The 19,705-nt window shown below is 41.8% G+C and overlaps 1 protein-coding gene across 2 annotated transcripts in view; it reads left to right on the top strand.

The window, feature by feature from the left end:
* Nucleotides 1-19,491, top strand: part of LOC109399100 (SH3 domain-binding protein 5 homolog) — a 120,783-nt gene extending 101,292 nt beyond the window's left edge. For both annotated transcript variants that reach the window (XM_019671541.3, XM_019671540.3), the window contains exon 5: nt 15,721-19,491. In XM_019671541.3, the coding sequence (XP_019527086.3) occupies nt 15,721-16,710 (990 nt within the window). In that variant the 3' untranslated portion in view covers nt 16,711-19,491. The remainder of the gene's footprint in view (nt 1-15,720) is intronic.
* The last annotated feature ends 214 nt before the right edge of the window (nt 19,492-19,705 follow it).

Below are 19,705 nucleotides of genomic sequence, written 5' to 3'. Positions count from 1 at the left end.
GCACCCCTAGTCTCTGTAGCAAAGAGAAATATAATGGCAAATAGAAGTGAAGATCAGTAGCAACAGCGAGGAGGTGGTAGAAGGAGCTAAACCACCGAATATGTAAAATTATTTGTACATGTTTATACATTGTTTTATTGATTAAAATATTATTTTAGTTTTATAGCTGATCGTAGGAGAATCTACGTTTTTCCTTTCTGCTGAAAGAGTCGGGACTCGCCACCACCTTCCGCAACCGCAACACCAATTTCAAAATAGGAATGTTCCTGGTGTGGGCTCGGAGTCAGTTTGGCTTTTTATTCTGCAGAACCGTTACCTGTTCTGTGGCTTAGTTGGATAAAGCGCCGGTCTAACGAATACGGCGTCGTGGGTTCAAATCCCACCAAAGCGTGTTTTTTTCTCAATTTCATCTCTCCATTTGCCAATTGATCAACAATCCGTGACTTCTAATTTAAGTTTTTCCCAGATCTTCAAATTAACCTGTTGAAGAAAATCATGTATGGACTCTAAATCTTGAAAGTTTACAACATTGTCCTTCAGAGGGTACTTGGGCTTTTTTTAAGTGTTTCCTTCAGGTATTGTCCCTAGAGAATTTGAAATTTTCCAGGCAATGCTCGAAAATCTCTATAATTCATTTTATAAGAATTCACCTGGTAGAACATACTCAAAATCTTACTCAATATTCAGAATTTCTTAAAGGAACTCGTTGCATTCAGCTTGTATTTTTTCAATGTTTTTAGCGATACCTTTATGGGGTTTCCCAGTTCATACAGTTTTTCGAGATATTTTCAACGAACCCCGTAGCCTTCAGCGTGTTTCACGTGGATTGCTACAGCGATTTCGATGTAAATTCTTTCAAAAACATTTATAGCAAATTTATCTTCAGCCTTTCGCGTGGACTTGGCGCTAATTTTGGTTAGGTTAGGTATGGGGCTGTCCATAAACTACGTAGACTCTTAGGGGGGGGACGGGGGGGTCTGGCCAAAGTCTACGGTCCTTACAAATTCCGAAAATTTTGTATGGACGAAAGTCTACGAGGGGGGAGGGGGAGTCTGAGATTGCCAAAATTGAGTCTACGTAGTTTATGGACAGCGCCTATCTTTATTTTAGAGATTTTCAGCCCAAGGCTGGTTCATCTCTTCGGCGCAAATTTATTTTCAAAAATCCCCCCGTTTTGTAACAACCCTGTCCCTGCCCGAATGGTCCCAAACTGTATGTCTTCAATTTCCATCGCGAAAAATATACGTTGTTCAAGAATTTAACCTAATTCCACTCGAAAACAAGGTCGCTTATCAACCGTGAAGGAATCTATGGCGGTAATTGGAACAATAGGGATTTGAAAGTGCGAGCATTTGAACGACAAATTTGTGTTCTCATTCTCCACCTCGTGTAATTTCACACTCAAAGCACCGCCTAATAGGATTATGCATTGGGGAAACTGTCAATTACGATTGTCTGTTTGTTGTTCCGTTTACCATCCGTGAACGTTGGGTGAATTCATGTTGTAGAGAAGCGCTGTGAATGGGCTTTGTACATATTAAAATTGGTCTACATTTGGATGTGTCATGTAGGGCGTACCAAGCAATCAGCGAATGTGATGTGTGCAAGGTTTGAATCAGGTGGCCTTTGTTTCCTTGGAATACTCAGATAGCAGGTTAACTGCGTGGGGAAGACCCCAGGGGGGGGGGGGGGTGTGAGGTATTATAAGAGAAACATGTTACTCACGCTGTGAGAATGATTACCAAGCTCGAATAATTAGTTAACAGACATGTACAAGGGAATATCATACTGTGTTCTAGGTGTTTGAATTTTGAAAGCGGCAATTGAGCATTTCTGAATTCTGGTCCCATATCACAAATAATTCAATATAAAAGTTGTCACATTTTTAAGCACGGGAATTCTAATTACCATCCTTCAAAACATTTCAATACAAATACGCAAAACTGTTCCACCTTGACCTTCCATCAATTAGCATACACGGCACTGGACTGGACAATCGTCTCCAATCCCCATCGCATTGAAACCTTTTCGCAAATGACTTGCAAAACCATTCGTGCAAAATTACCGAAAAATTCAACGACTCGCTAATTTTGGCAACTCCGTCCTAATTTGCTTCCAATTATTCACCAATCTCATTTCAATCTTTGCCAATGTGCATATGATGTGATGATGATGGTGTGTACATATCCATACACGGCAAGATGTTGGTCAGCAGGTCCCTTACGTAATGTTCGATTTTCGTTTTGTTGCCTCAATTTCGTGCGGGAGTTTCACTGCTGTTGCTGCACGTGTGTATACTGGGGTGGGCTCCTGCTTGTCTACTGTCTGCCGTGTCACACACGTATGAATCTTTCAAAGTGGCATTTGATGGCGTCATGCCGCAGCATGCAAATCACCATCATAGGCCTTAACCATGCGCACACACGATCAATTAGCGCGCTTGAAAACATGCACAGCGAAAAAGTAGTTTGTTATATTTCATCGTTTCTTTTGTAATTCAATATTTCATAGAATTACATCCCAAAAGATGTAATCAAATATACAAATCAATGTTTTTCGAGCTACTGGAATTTTTTACTGTGTACGACAATCTCTTGGGGATGCTGCAGCTGCCATGCTTTCCAGCATTGTTTCGTTGATGCTCTGCTCATCCATCGCGCAAAGATTTGTGGCCTCGTGAACGACCGAAACAATCATGATGTGGGTACCTACACTGAACCAAAACCCCCGCCATGTATTGAATGATTTTTGCCTCATCCGAGCCCCATGCCTATTTTCAGTCAGGAATCGGATGATTTTCGTTCGTGGCAACCTCCTTCAAAATCAAAACAAGTTGGATGAGCACAATCCCAAAAAAGAATGATTTTCATTGCTCTTCAAGAAACCAATAATTGAATGATATTGGTTTCTTTACTGATTTAATTTTATATGGGATTTTTTTCTATTTTAAATTTGTCTCAAATAAAAATAAAAAATTAACACACGAACTTTAATAGGAGTTTACAAATATATTTATGCCATGATTCATATGCACATTTTATTTAAATAACTTTGATAATGATATTCCATGTTTTACAATATAGGTGCTTGGCTTGGTGCATGGATCCGGATCGGGATAACTGGATTCTGGAAGCAATAAATTATTATGTTTTCAGTTCAAAACCGAATTAGCGACATTTTTTCTTCGACTTCCGCTGCTTTTGCCTTGCGTTAAACACAATGTCGGAAGTAGCGCGCTGTATAGAGTTCCAGGTGTACAATACAGCGCGCTACTTCCGACATTGTGTTTAACGCAAGGCAAAAGCAGCGGAAGTCGAAGACAAAATGTCGCTAATTCGGTTTTGAACTGAAAACATAATACCGAATATTAAATAATCACTCAACCAATCATGTTCAAAAAATCCTATAATGAGCAAAGAAAACTGGCGTTCGATTTATTTGGCCGTATGTTTGCGGTGTTTCATATGTATATTAGATCTATTCAAAATCGAACGTCAGAAATCTGGGAAAAAAATATCTTACCTCCCGTGATGTGCAGCAGTAATAAATTAAATATTATGCCGGGAATATCAAAAAATGATGGCTCCGGATCCAAACCAACCACAACTGCGCCATACTTTTTGAACGAATGACGAAGTTGGACTGAAATTGAATGATTTTCGATATAGGGAACAGAGGGAAATGCTTTCAGATGATTTTAAAATGATTGTCAATCACAACAAACCCTAAGCGAAAAATCATTTATTATTTGTGTCAATTCTAATTTTATAACAGGATGATTTCCGTTCAGTTGAACGCAGTAAAATCATTCTGCTGCATAATCATTCATATTTAGGATTCTAAGGATTTGTGTCGTGTTGAATGAAGAATCATTCTCCACACGGCGGGGGATTTCGTTCAGTGTACCCACCTCTACCTAGTTGCATGTTGATGGCGGAGCAAAAGTACATAACAAAATGCTATACCATTGAAGTGGAATTCGCTCCGTGGATCTGTCTGTTGTTACGTCCGGTGCGTGGATTGACGGGAACGTCGTCGTCGCTAAATTGTAGGTCAATTGTTGCTCTCGCGCACCGCAGAGAGTTGTTACGTACTTTACATGGGCATCTGCGGTTGTTTGGCGGAGTAGCTCATCGTTGTTGGGGTCGAAAATGTGTTTATTTTTTCACTGTATTGTGTCAAACGGATTTCCTAAGTCTTTGGGATTTATTTGGCGGAGATGGGGTCAATAGCAATTATAGTTTTTTTGTACTAAGATGAGAAGAAGCTTAATTTGGATGTAATGTCACGGTTTTCAAGAATGTCAGCTCTCGTGTTTAGTAGCATAAGTGACATAGGCGTAACAGCGATTTAAATTAAGCAAGAAAATAATTGAATGACCGAAAATCCACAAAAAATCTTTGATCGTATTCCTAGAAAGTCCCTGGAAGAATTTTCGAAAGAATTTCTACAGGAATCCCAGAGAAATTCTTGAAAGCTCTGAGAAATTCCTGATGTAAATCCTGGAGGAATTACGCTAAGATAATCCCTAGAGGAATCCCTGACGAAACCTCTTGAGGAACTGCCATATAAATCCCTAGGGGAATTCCTAGATAACTATGTAGGCATCCCTGGAGTAATCTGAAAAGTATTTCCTGAAAGAGTCTCTGATGAAATACATGAGTATTTCTCCTTAGATAAATCACTTGAGGGCCCATATAGCCGAGGCGGTAAACGCACGGGTATTCAGCATGACCATGCTGAGGGTGACGGGTTCGATTCCCGGTCGGTCCAGGATCTTTTCGTAAAGGAAATTTCCTTGACTTCCTTGGGCATAGAGTATGTATCTTCGTGCCTGCCACACGATATACGCATGCAAAATGGTCATTGGCAGAGGAAGCTCTCAGTTAATAACTGTGGAAGTGCTCATAGAACACTAAGCTGAGAAGCAGGCTTTGTGCCAATGAGGACGTTACGCCAAGAAGAGAGAAGAGAGAGAGATAAATCACTTGATAAACTCCTACTGTAATCATTGGAGAAATTCACAGAGAAATCCTATAGAATTCCTTAAAAAAGTTCCTGAAAAAAATCCAATGAGAAATCCCAAAAGGAATTCCTGGAGAAATTCCTAAAATAAATACTGAATAAACACTATGAGGAAATCCATGAGGTATCGCTAAACGGTTCCCTGGTAGCATTCTTGAAAGAATCTCTGGATAAATGGCTGGAAAAATCCTTAAAGAAATCGCTGAAAAATCCGTAGAAAAGTCTCTAGCGAATTTCTTGAACAATTTCCGAAATTACTTCATAAACAATTCAGTCATTCCCCAGTGATGGACGTAATCTTAACCTAATTCAACAGAGGAACTCCACGATGACGATAGTTTACTCGAAACAGACATTTCAATGCCGGCCGATTAAGTGCCGAGAGAGATCCGGCGATTCTCATTAGAGGTTGGCGTCCGATTAAACCTTTGACACCCAAGATGAAGAATCCCCTATTCTCCCCCACATGGAGTAGTCCTTGCAGGATCCCAGAAATTTTATCCATGTATCCAGTTTTAGGAAAAAAAAAATACGGGAGAAGTCCTAGGAGGAATGTCGAAATAAACCATGGGAGGAATCCCTCAAAGAAATCCCGAAAGAACCCCGGGACGATTCCCAAGAGAAATTTCTGGATGTATCTCTGAAAATATCTTGAAATCCTGGAAGGGATCCCGAAGGCAATCAGCGCAAGAATCCTGGAGTAATCCCTGAAAAAAAAATCTCAAAAGAAGTCCCTTACAGTATCCTGGAGGAATCCCGTAAGGAAACAGGATAAATCTTGGAAGGAATCTCGAGAAGAATCCATGAAGATATTCATCCCTTAAACATCCCTTAAATTAATCTAAGAAGGATCCTATGAAATATTCTCGGGGGAAACCCTGAAGGAATCCCTGAGAACCCAGGAGAAATCCCCTAAGAAATACCTAAATGAGTCTCGGGTCTGAGTCTGAAAGAATGACGCGTAGAACGCCGGGAGAAATCAAAGAAGAAATCTCAGGAAAAAAAAATACTCCAGGGGGAATTTTTGAAGAAATCTGTTAAGGTAACCCTGGAAGAATCAGGGAAATAATCCAGGGAGGACTCAATGATGAAATATCGGGTGTGAGTCATGAATGATTTCTGGAAGTAATTCACAAAGGAAATCTGAAAGTAAAATAATCCTGGAGTAATCCTTGAAAAAAAATCACAAGATAAGTCCCTTACAGAACCCCCGGGGAATACAGAAGGAATCCCAGGAAAAATCTTGAAACGAATCTCGATATGAATACATGAACAAATCTCTGGAGGAATGCCGAAAGATTCCTTGGAGAAATCATTAAAAGAATCTCGGAAAGATCTCTTGAAATCATCTCGGGAGAAATCCCCCAAGAAATAACTGAATGAGTCTCGGGACGAATGTCTGAAAAAATGCAGGAAGGAATACCGTGGAAAATCAATGAAGAAGTTGTAGGAGATGAAATTTGAAGTGTCTACCCCCTTGGTTTACCACGAGCTGTCAGTCCTATCCCCCAAGTCAGGTATAGAGTTTTTGGAGAGTTTTGTAGAGCACACGTTCCCGCCAGCACACTTCCTGTTAAGCTAGCGTAGGCAATAGTTGGAAAAATAAAAAACGCTACAAATTTCAGAAGTGGGATGGTGAAAAGTGAGTCCGCAAAATACTAAATCAACGAAATTCGAACGTAAATAAGTGTTGCGCGGCGGTAGTGCTATGAAGTAAATACAAGTGACGGATAACGCGGATTTTCGACAAAAACGAATCCATCGGATCACGCCTTTGGTCGGTGGAAACGAAACGCCATTTTGGAACGAATGCCGAAAATCAAACGTCGACGAAACGCCACGGACGAACGAGAAGAGGACGCAATTATAAAGCAGGAGCCCGAACACCAAGCAAACGAACCGAACATTCTACCGGCGGGTGACACGGAAATGTCGTTGAATTCGGCATCTCAAGCAACACAGGAGGCAAGAGGGGCGCGTCCGCTGCACCCGGAAGAAGTGAGGGCTTTGATCAGCGAGTTTGATGGATCGTACGATGCGGCCATTTGGATGCGGAAGGTGGAGCATTATCGGAAACTGTACGGGTGGACGGACAATGCCGCCCTGATGTACGCAACAACAAGGTTGGCTGGTCCGGCGAAGCTGTGGTACAGCTCAGTGGAGGAGAAAATATTCGGCTTCCAGGGATTCAAAGTGATGTTGTTGACAACCTTCCCGAACTACCATGATGATGCAGATATACATCGAGAGTTGATGACGGCAGTGAAAGCTCCACAGGAAACCTACGACCATTACGTTTTCCGGGTACAAAACATCGCCAGCAAAGGACAGGTTTCGGAATCCTCGGTGGTGAAATACATCATCAGTGGTCTTTCCCGGGACAAGCTGTATCACCAGATTGCGGCAAACGAGTATACTACTGTTTTCAGTTTGTTGAAGCGGATAAAGTGGTGCGAATCAAACTTTTTGATGAGGAAACCAGAAGCAAGTGTATCACGTCCACCGATGCGTCAATCCGGATCCGGTGGGAGAGCTGGAACAGGTGCAACGGCTGTTGGAGCGGCTGATATAATTTGCTTCAATTGCAACGATCCGGGACACAAATCGGTGAACTGTACGAAGCCACAACGACGACCCCGCTGCACTTCGTGTTTGAAGGTGGGACACAGCGCAGAACAGTGCTTCAAGGTGGCGAACGACGGAAAAGCAGGAACATCGAAGGCGACGGTTGCTATGATTGCAGCTAACGATGGAGAGACAGCCACACGGGATGCAGTTCCCAATGAGCTGATCGACACGGACGAGGACGGGATGACGACATGCGATGCGATTATTGGGCGGCGATTGAAGCAGCTCAAACTGCTGGTTGATTCTGGTAGTGCGGTGAGTCTGATTAAACGATCTGAACTTGCAAATTTGGTTAGGGTAAATAGTAGTGTAGGGAATCCTCCAATAGATATTACCGGGATCAATCAGTCCAAAGTAAAGATTGAAGGTTGTATGAAAACGAAAGTGATCATCAAGGGAAAACTGGTATTTGATGTTTCGTTTTGGGTGGTCGATAATGAGACTATGGGTGTAAGCGCTATTTTGGGTCGTGATTTCCTCAGACAGAACAATATAACAGTGATACGTTTCAAGAAACCTGAATTATCGGCAATAGGCAGTCGATTTGATCTGAATATGATGAACGAGGCGTTTGGAGTTGGCTTGCCTGCGGCAGCTGACTATAATAGTCTTGAGTTGGTAGTGGGTGACGATGTCGAGACAAGGCAATACGGGGAGCAAATTAATTCCGATTTCGATACGTTTTATTGTCAAAAACAGCCAGACGCTAGTAAGGCTGTAAAGTATGTGGCTACGATACGCTTAAAGGAGGATAAATATTTTAATGTTTCTCCTCAACGAATGGGGAAATTCGAAAGGGACGCGGTTGATGAAATAGTTGAAGGTTGGTTGCATGATGGTATCATACGCGAAAGCGAGTCCCCATATTCAAGTAGGGTGGTCCTTGTTAAGAAAAATAATGGTCGGTATCGATTGTGTGTCAATTTTAAGGCGCTGAATAAGTTGGTTGAACGAGATCGATTTCCACTTCCGATAATTGAAGATCAAATTGCCAAACTTGAAGGGATGAAGTACTTCTCTACGATGGATATGAAGAATGGATTCTTTCACGTTGAGTTGTCTGAGGGTTGTAAAAAGTACACGTCATTTGTTACGGAAAACGGGCAATATGAATTTAACAAGCTGCCGTTTGGATACACCAATGCGCCGTCCGTGTTTTGTCGCTATGTGGCAAAAGTTTTGAATCAGTTCGTCAAGTCTGGTGAGTTGGTCGTTTTTATGGATGATTTTATGCTATTCACGAAAACCGTTGATGAGCATCTCGACCTTTTACGTCGCGTTTTTTCGGTTTTGAAGGATAATGGCATTGAGCTCAATCTTGAAAAATGTCGATTCTTAGTCACGCAGGTCGAATTTGTTGGGTATGACATCCGTTCCAACCAGATTAGCCCATGTGATCGTCATGTCAAAGCCGTCCGAGATCTGCCAATTCCACAGAGTGCAAAATGTCTGCAAAGGTTTATGGGTTTGTTGAGCTACTTTCGGAAGTTTATCAAAGGTTTTTCTTCTATTGCGAGTCCTCTATATGAGTTGCTTAAAAAAGACTCGGTTTACAATTTCGGCCCACAACATCTGGAGGCGTTTGAAACACTTAAGGCCTTGCTCGTATCTCGTCCTGTTCTGAGCATTTATTCTCCGGTAGCTGAAACGCAGCTGCATACGGATGCTTCATCGCATGGGTTTGGCGGCATTCTCATGCAACGGCAGCAGTGTGATGGCAAGTTTCATCCTGTTATGTTCTTCAGTCGCAGAACAAACCCAGCAGAAAGTAGGCTACATTCGTTCGAGTTGGAAACTTTGGCGGTGGTTTATTCGCTCCAACGCTTCAGACATTATCTTATTGGTATTCCGTTTGAGATTGTTACGGATTGTAAGGCTCTGAAGCACACGTTAGAAAGACGGGACACCAACAGCAAAATTGCTAGATGGGCAGACTTCATCGCCGAGTTCGATAAGCAGATAGTACACAGGTCGGGAGAACGAATGCAACACGTCGATGCGCTATCAAGAATGTATGTTCATGCCGTAGAGACAAATGGAGAAGGAGAACGGAATTTGTTCGAAGATTCGCTATATGTTGCGCAGATTAAAGATGAAAAGCTGTGTCGTCTCAAATCATCGGTCGAGGAAGGCAAGGTAACTGGCTATGAGGTTCGTGATAATCTGTTGTATAAATCGGATAATGGTCGTCTCCTGTTGTATGTCCCACAGGAATTGGAGGAATCGGTTATATATAGATTTCATGATTCACTTGGTCATTTTGGCAAAGACAAGGTGATGCAGTTGATAAAACGTTCTTTTTGGTTTCCACAAATGGCTGATAAGGTTCTCGCGCATACAAAAAGGTGTATTTCCTGTATTATGTACAACCCAAAGACTAAGAAGACAGATGGAGAGCTTCAAAGCATCGATAAGGGCAATAGACCGTTCTGGATGGTTCACGTAGATCATTTGGGTCCGCTGGAAGCAACGAAGGGCAAAAATAAGTACGTGCTAGCAGTGGTTGATGGGTTTTCCAAATTTATTAAGCTCTATCCTACAAAGACGACCAATACGCATGAGGTTATGAAACATTTGAAGTCTTATTTCATCAACTACAGTGCCCCTCGGATACTAGTCTCGGATCGGGGAGCGTGTTTTACTTCGCAGGCGTTCAAAAGTTTTGTTGACACGCATGGGGTTGTCCATAGTCTGGCAGCGACTGCTTGTCCGCAGGCCAACGGTCAAATGGAGCGGTATAATCGCACGTTAGTTCCTCTCTTGGCAAAACTAGTTGAGTCCTCCAGTTGTTCTTGGGATAGTGCTTTGATCGACGCCGAATATCTCTTGAACAATACTTGGAATCGCGGTTCTGGGTCGATACCGTCGAAGCTTTTGTTCGGGGTTTTGCAGCAACGAAGGATACCCAATGATGCCGTGCAGTATTTTCAGGACTTGCTGGAATCTCCAGAACGCGATGATTTGGAACGGTCTAGGGACGAAGCAGCTATCCGCATCCGAAACATTCAGGATTATAATAAGCGAAAACACGACAGTAAGTGTTTGAAAACTGCTTTTAAAGAGGGTGATCTGGTTGTAATCCGTAGTGTTCCTGTTGTTGGTGAGAATAAAAAGTTGAGGCCACGGTTCAGAGGCCCCTATCAAGTCAAAAGGGTGCTGGATAGAAATCGTTATGTCATTGCCGATATTGACGGGTATCAGGTGTCGGGAAAGCACTTTGAGGGAATATTCGACCCACAAAATATGCGTCTGTATAAACGAGATCCTTCGGGAAATTCACAAGATGATTCTGAAATTGAACTAAGTGATGATGATCAGTAAAAAGGTTTTCCTATTTATTGCAGGAGGATAATGATGATTAAGATGATTGTCATAAACTGTTCAGATCGCAACGAGACCACACAAATGTATCAAGAGATAGGGATTCAGGGCTGGCGAGAACTTTTGTAGGATGGCCGAGCTGTAGGAGATGAAATTTGAAGTGTCTACCCCCTTGGTTTACCACGAGCTGTCAGTCCTATCCCCCAAGTCAGGTATAGAGTTTTTGGAGAGTTTTGTAGAGCACACGTTCCCGCCAGCACACTTCCTGTTAAGCTAGCGTAGGCAATAGTTGGAAAAATAAAAAACGCTACAAAGTCTCAGGAAAAATCATTAAAACTCACGGGTGAATCTTTGAAAGAATAACTAAAGGTAACCCTGTATAATCAATGAAAAAATCTTGGGAGAATTCAATGATGGAATACCGGGAGTGACTCCTGAAGGAATCTACGGAGAAAACCCCGGAGAAGTCCCTGAAGGAATCCCGGGATTAAACACAAGAAATATTCTAAAGAAATTTCTTGTGGAATCCCGGTATAAATCCCTGATGGAATCCTCAAGCCAAACTTGACCCTTCGAATACGAGAATTGGCAATGAATTTCTGGAAGAAATACGCCACGAAGTCCAAGGAAAGAAGGCACATAGGATATTATCAAATATAATATATTAAAAATCTTTGATATTATGACGCATCCAAACTTTTGGACGCTATTTCGCAAAAAAACGCGACTTAATGTCCGGGACTGTATGGCCTCGGACGTTGTGACCCGGCCCCGAAATAATCCTGGAGTAATCCCTGAAAAAAAAAACAAACTCAAGCGAAATTATTTGCAGAATCCTGGAGGATTAAGAAATGATAAAGAAATCTCTGGAGGAATGCCGAAAGAATCCTTTGAGACAGTGGCGTCGCGTAACCTCACTTTTTACCTGTGCACCGACCCTAAAACTTGCAATTGCAGGGGATTTATGATCAAAATCGAAAAAGAAATGAGTAAAAGCAGCTATTATCGTAATTTTCTAATTATTTCAAGCAAATTTGTTCAAAAAATTCAAGAATTTATACTTGGTGCACAGGTAAAAAGTGAGGTTACGCGACGCCACTGCTTTGAGAATTCATTAAAAGAATCTCGGAAGGATCCCCTGAAATAATCTCGGGACAAATCCCTGAAGAAATCTCTAAGAATCCAGGAGAAATCCCCTATGAAATACCTAAATAAGTCTCGTGCAGAATACCTGAGAGGATGCCGGAAGGAACACTGGGAGAAATCAATGAAGTAATCTCAGGAAAAGTCAATAAAAGTCTTCCGAGTGAATCTTTGAAGGAATATCTAAAGGTAACCCTAAAGAATGAATTTAAAAATCTCGGGAGGGTTCAATGATGGAATACCGGGAGTGATTCCTGAAGGAATATATGGAGGAAACCCGGGACGAGTCCCTGAAGGAATCTCGGGATAAAGCACAACAAATATGCTAAAGGAATTTCTTGAGGAATCCTGGTATAAATACCTGATAAAATCCCTAAATGAATCTTGACCCTTTGAATACCCTGGAAGAATCTTGAAAGAATCCCGGGAGAGATCTCTGTCAGAATCCCGGAGAAATCTGTTAAGGAATTCGCCCGGAAGGAATCTCTGAAGAAATTCTTTAAGGAATCCTGGGGGAGGAATCCCTTATTTAAAGCTTATCGAATCGTTATTTAAAAAACGAGAGGAATCCCGATGGAATACCGGGATATAAACCCCAAGGAAATTCGGAAAGAATCAATGACGGGAGCTAGAGGCACATTTCTGAAAGAAATAAAAATTAATCTAGTTAGAATCCTCATTGATATCCCTGAATGAGTTTCGGAAGGAATACCGAAAATAATGCCAGAAGCAGTCCCGGGAGAAATTAATGAAAGAACCTCAAAAAGAATCCCGGAGGAAATCCCGGGAAAGAATCCATCAATGAATTTCTAGAAGAATCCCTAAAGGAAACCGATGAAATTATTCTGAAAGAAATTCTTGATGGCTTCCCGAGAGAAATCAGTGAAAGAATCCTGGTGTAATCGCTGAAAAAACAAGCTCAAGAGAAATTCCTTGCAAAATCCTGGAGGAAGAAATGAAGCCACGAAGAAATCTCTGGAGGAATGCCGGAAGAATTCTTGGAGAAATCATTAAAAGAATCTCAGAAGCATTCCCTGAAACAATCTCGGGAGAAATCCCCGAAGGAATCCCTGAGAATCCAGGAGAAATCCCCCAAGAAATAAATGAATGAGTCTTGGGAAGAATACCTGTGTGGTGTGTGATATTTTCAAAGACTCCCGGGGGAATCTTTGAAGGAATCTCGAATGGTAACCCTGGACGAATCGATGAAAGAATCCCGGGAATACTCAGTAATGGAATTCCTGGAGTTATTCGTGAAGGCTTTCCGGAAAGAATGCACTAAATAATCATGAAAGAAGTCTCTAATGGAATCCTTGAATAAATCTCTGATTTAATCTCTAAACGAATCTTCATCCTTTGCATACTCTGAATAAATCCCGGGAGAGATCTCTGCGAGATTCCCGGAGGAATCCTTGAAGGAATCCGAGAAGGAGTCAATATCGGGATATAAACCCAAAGGAAAATTCGGAAAGAATCAATAAAAGCAGCACGGTTCAAATTTTTGAAGGAATTCCTGACAAAATCCAGCTGGAATCCTAATTGAAAGCACTCCCGGTAGAAATTGATAATAGAATCTCAAAAGGAATCCTGGATGAAATCTCTATTGGAATACCGGGAAAAATCCTTGAAAGAATCCCTGAATGAATTTCCGAAGGAATCCCTGGATGAATTTCCGGAGGAATGCCGGGAAAAATCTTTGAAAAAAATCCCTGAATAATTTTCCAGAGGAATCTCTAAAACAACCTGGGAGTTATCAATGAAAAAAAATTGGGAGAAATCAATTAATTAAGGAATCTTGGGAGAATTTCTGTTCGAATCCCGGGCGAATTCCTGTTGGATCTCGGAAAAAAAATCCTGAATGAATTTTGGAAGAAATCCCGGAAAGAATCCTGATAGGAAGCCTGGAACGAATCCCGAGAGAAAACCCATGGAGAATCTTGGAGGAATCCTTGAGGTAATCTCTGGAATAATCCATGAAGGAATTCGGAACGGAATCTCTAATGAAATGCCGGAAAATATCCCTAAAGGATTTCAGGGAAGGGGGGGATTCGTAAAGGAATTATTAAAGGAATTTTGGGAAGGCTTCCTAACGGAGTTCCAGAAAGAAATCCTTCACATTATCCTTATTAGAATCCTGAAAAATTTCTAAAGAAAATCTGGGAATGATGAATTCTGGATAGAATCCAGAAATTTCTAAAGAAAATCTGGGAATGATGTATTCTGGAAAGAATCCCCGATGGAATCCCGAAGGAAACCGTTTAGAGAAAAATCCCATCTGAATGAATCTTAAGAAGAATCCTTAAAGGAAACACGGCAAAAATCGATGACGAAATCCTGGGAGATATCAATGAAGGAATTCTGGGAGAAAACTCAAGAACAATCCTTAGGAAATCCCTGATGGGATCTGGGGTCCGGTATAGTTCGTGAAAGACCATGGAAGCAATCCCTCAAGGAATCCTTGGAGGAATCAATGTAGAAATTCCTGATGGATTGCCAGAAAATATGCCTGAATGGAATCCCTAAGGAAATCCTGGGTGGTATCGATGATAGAATTCCGGACGCATTTCCAACGGAATTCCACAATACCCTGGAGGAATCCATTAAAGGAAACCCAGGAAGAATCAATGGAGGGATGCTGGAAAGAACCCCGAAAAGAATCCTGGGGAAAATCACGGAAGAATCCCGAAGAAAATGCCGAAAGAAACCCTTATTCCTGGAGACATTTGTTAAAAAAATGCCCGTTAGAAATCTATAAAAGAATCACGGGTGGAATCTCGGGAAGAATTCCAAAAGGAATCCCGGGAGAAGTTCCTAATGGAATTCCGGGAGGAACCTCTAAAATAATCCCGGGATGAATCCTTGAAAGAATATATGAAGGGATGCCATAAAGAATCCTAAGTGAAATACTGACAGGAATTTCTGGAGAAATCCTAGAGTTAATCCTCCCTCGGGAAGATACTCTGGAGAAATTTTAAGACGGCATTTGGTATGTAGGAATTCTAAGAGAAATCCCTGGGGAATTGTCTAAATTTTATCTCTCTGTACTTACCGCCCATCTACGACGACACTTTCGGAATGAAGCGGTGAATCCACCTTCTTTTTGAAGCTGTCCCACTTCAGTTTCAACCACGTAATTGTAATGAGGTTCCCATTTGTCTGTAGTGCAGGGACCCTAAAAAATGGGTCACGTTGCTGTCCGTCGCTAGCAAGGATTCGAGATAGGCGAATTCCCCCATCAATTTGGAAATATCACCACGCTATCAAGGGTTTCCCTGGCTCCCTCCGTTCTACCTATCAGCATGCACTCTGCGAGTAAGCGGATGCTCCCGATGAAGTTAAGAGATCGGCAGTTCCACGTACCGAGGAAAAAAAGTAAAAGCAAAGCTGTCTACGCTAGAAGAATCAGCTTTTAAGGACTTTCTGATTACAATTACGCACAGCTTTTTGGAATTGCGTTCCAAGTTGGAAGCCTGAACTAAACTATTTTTCGTGAAACTTTATTGTTAACATGAATTCATTAACTTTAATCACTTCAAATTCAAAAAAGCTGAACCACAAATAGACACGAATCGACATTAATTTCGATTTCCTCTTTATCTTCAGGTACAACATTTGGAGGAGCGCAACCGGCGGAGTATCCAAAAGTCGAGGCCATACTTTGAGGAGAAACAGCTATGCCAGGAGCAATTGGAAGCCCAAAAAGGGCGCATCCAGCAGCTGGAGGATCAAATTTCCGCAGCGAAAACTGCCTACGGAACGGCTCTGCGAAATCTGGAGCAAATCAGCGAGGAGATCCACAAGCAACGTGGGGATCTGAGTCTGGCGGCCCCATCCGGTCCTCGGGAACCGGGCGTGGGGGCCGAACTGTCCAACCTGCCTCCGTCGACCAGTTCGATGAAACTGAGTTCGCCGGGTGCCAGCAGCACCACCAGTGGCTATCACAACTTCAGCAGCAATATGCCAGACATATCGACTGAGCTGGACAAGTGCGAGATCCACTCGGTGGGAAGCACCTCGTTGGCCACCAGTTCCGCCGTCAGTGAGAAGGATCCCACGGAAGATGACGACTACATGAACGACGCAGATCTGAACCTGGAATTGCTCCGACAGAAGGTGAAAACCTTGGCAGTCCGTCCGGTGGAAGGTGGCGATGGCCAACAGCAGGAACAGGACGTCTGGGAGCATGAACTGAACGCTACCGTAGACAAACTGGATCACCTGATGATGCTGCGCGAGTGCTCGGCCAGCAGCCTCAATGGAGCTTCCCCAACGGCGGCCAGCTATGCCGCAAGCCTGCCAACCACGCCGAAACACCACCAGCACCTTTCGCCGGTCCTAGCGGAGAAGCAGAAGATTAAGATGTTCAAAAAGCTGGATCCCCTCCCGCTGGCCAACGTTTCCATGTATGCGCTTCCAACGTATCTGAGCAGTAGTAGTAGCACCGGCAGCAGTGGGATGACTCCCTCCGGCACGGGTATCGTTCCTTCAGTTCCTATCGGGGGGCACCATCCGGATCTGGTGACGCCTCGCAACGAGTCGGTCGCGTTGGGTCCGACCGTTGGGTTCAAGAGCAAACGGAAGATGTCCATGTAAAATTGAGCTAAGTTAGGTTGATAAGCAAATCTTCGACTGACAACATATGAAAGACCGCGCGGGGTCCACCCAAATTGGTGTGCCGAGTGGTTCCTATCCGAGTTGTGCGAATAGGGCGGCGCGGTCCCCGCCTCCGGCTTGTATGGTCGTGTCATACTAACATTAACGGTATATTTTTTTTAACAGTATGATAAGTTTATTCGCTTCGCGTTTTTCGTATATTTTGTTCACTTTCTACGGTTTTACTAGGAATAACGAAATGGAAGGGAGTAGTGACAACAAAAACGTCTGCCAACATAGAAGAAATGTGGAAAACGAGTGGTGAGATCTGATTCAATGGTCTGTAATAGATTGGAAAGTGTTTCATTCAATATCAAACCATGGAAAATACTTCATAGAAGAACTCAGCACGTCTTTTAGTGAATTCAAGATTTATCAAAGAGTTGAAAATGTACTTCCAGTATATTCATATTTTCATCCGTTTTATTCGAATTGTTTCTTGTAAAATTATAAAATTTCATGAATGAAACACTTTTTTAGATTAGTGTAATCTAGGACACATTGATTCCACTGTCTAACAAGTCTTGTTCATCAACGAAAGCCACATGAATCACCACTGTTTTCGTCGAATATGTGTTGCCCACTACCCGGATTTTGTATATATTTTCGTGAACTATTTTATTAGCAACGTGATATACATTTACCTTTCACAGACAATTGGCATTTATAAACTTGAGTTGCACCCTCAACAATCTTATTGATTGTTTAACTATATTCTTAAGAATACAGTTTTTGAACCCTAAATAACTGGATAGGATTTGAATATTTCGATACGTGGAATCTTAGGAACTAGTTACTGATGAATTTCGTCGTCCTCATGACGTTTCTCCAATACTTTCTCCCACAATTACTTGAGGGGTTTTTCGGATTTCCTTCCAGAGAGAGTTCTTTAGGAATTTCTCTTTGGATGTCTTCCGGAGTTTTTGCCGGGAGAAATCGCAGGAAAAAAATCTAGGAGAAATCCTACAAGGAATTTTGGGAGAAGAAAAATCGCAGAAGAACCTACACAGAGAACCCTAGAACCCAGAAAAAAACTCTGTTAAGAACTCCAGGAGAGATCCCGTGGAAAATTCCGGGAGAAATCTGTGAGTAATGAGCAAATGTCTAGGAGATATCTCGGTATACACTCCTGCAGAAATCTAGGAAGAACCTCTGAGAGTAATCTTACACGATTAACTCCAGGGAAAACATCCGGGGTTATAACTGACGAAATCTTGGGAGAAACGTCGGTCGAGGATGAATTTCGATTGAACTCCAGAACGACAGTGTCTCATGTTTCATAATTTCAAGTGTTTCAAGATACACACATTCTTCAACAACTTCAAGCATTTCCCCTGTCACTACCTTACAAACTAACATCACTGAGCCTCTGCCTCTGTCTCTACCCGCAATCATGTACTTCGTCTTGACATAGTTTACTGTCAAACCTATCCTCGCTGTCTCCCTCTTCAAAGGAACAAAAGCTTCCTCCACTGCCCTACTATCGATGGGGATAAGATCAACACCCTCTGCATTGCTGAGTGCAACATTGAACAATAAATACTGCACTAAAACATAAACTACATTTTTAAGGAGAAGAGTTACATGATTTAGAGTTGTTAGGAGTTGTGAATGTTATCTAAGGTTCCGAGTTTCCACGTTCTTAAGAATTATGTCTTTTGGTTATTTACGTGCTATGTATTGATTGTTCAATTTATTTTCTTCTGAGTCTTGATTAGCAATCAACAACCCGACAGACACGTTTGCAAACTTTATCCGGCGTTCGACACAAACAGTTACCTTAGAAAGCAATCTACCTACTGCTAGACAAAACAAGAATGAAAATTAATACACTTTGTTCAGTACAAAACTCAAACCGTATACTCGAAGCATACAACTCACGGTAATATTACAACCAAAAATCACACATATTGTAGCAAAATCGAATGAAATCTATTTTTTCACCACAACCTGGTTTTAACAACGCATCCTTTAGAAACGGTAGGGCAAAGCAGTGCACTGTTATCCGGCGCAAAACCGCCACCCATAATTTCGAAAGTAATGTTGTAGTAGTAGATAACACAAATGTACGCTTTCGATCCGCTATCCATAACTACCTAACTAAAGCAGTAGAGATCGAAAGCAGTGAGAAGGCTTCACCTCAAAATGAAGTCAAAGCTTTATTACTATTATTAACCAGAAAGTAAGTGTAGGGAAATTTCGGTCGTCACAACTATGAAATCGTCACCAGATCGCGATAATCGCGATTGGTTTTGGAGATGAAATCCAACCCGGACTTTTGTGTATCGTTCGTTGGTACATGCAAGATTATCAATCAGAAACAATACAGTTTGTTCAGTACGGTATCTTAGTAGAAATTAGATCGGTTTTAATTACGTTGAACAATGAGATGACACTAAAACAAAGAGTTGAAATGGTTTTGAAACATTTAAAACACAGACAGACTATTAAATAGCATTAGGCTAAACAGTTTTAAAAGAGAAGACAATTTTATGGTTTGGTTTTGTGCATAAAACAAGATACCTGTCGCTGTCCTGATATATGAACCTGATATGTTTTGGGTTTTCGTCGGAAAAAAATATCCATTTCAAATTGATGAAACACCAGCAACAGTTCTGGAAGTGGATTTCCGTCTGAGCATGAGTGAATGTATCAAAGGGATTGTCGAACATTTCGATCAATCCAACCGAGAATATGGAATAAAAACTGAATTAGTGCATACGTTTGGGGGTTTTAGTAGGAAACTGAGTTGAGAAATCCGATGTATAACTACAACAACGAAACACCACACACTGACCTCTTTGTAATCGACCTAGACTATCGCTACGAAATCAATCTTGGTCCTCTTTACCATCCCGAAGCTTTCTTGTTTGCATTACCTCTAAGTTGCAAGATACAGTATTGATTATCTTCTACAACAAAAGTAAACGCCAGG

The sequence above is a fragment of the Aedes albopictus genome, chromosome 3 (genome assembly GCF_035046485.1).
Source record: "Aedes albopictus strain Foshan chromosome 3, AalbF5, whole genome shotgun sequence".
Lineage (NCBI taxonomy): Eukaryota > Metazoa > Arthropoda > Insecta > Diptera > Culicidae > Aedes > Aedes albopictus.
The sequence above is the reverse complement of the archived record's forward strand: the minus strand, read 5'-3'. Positions and strand labels throughout refer to the sequence as shown.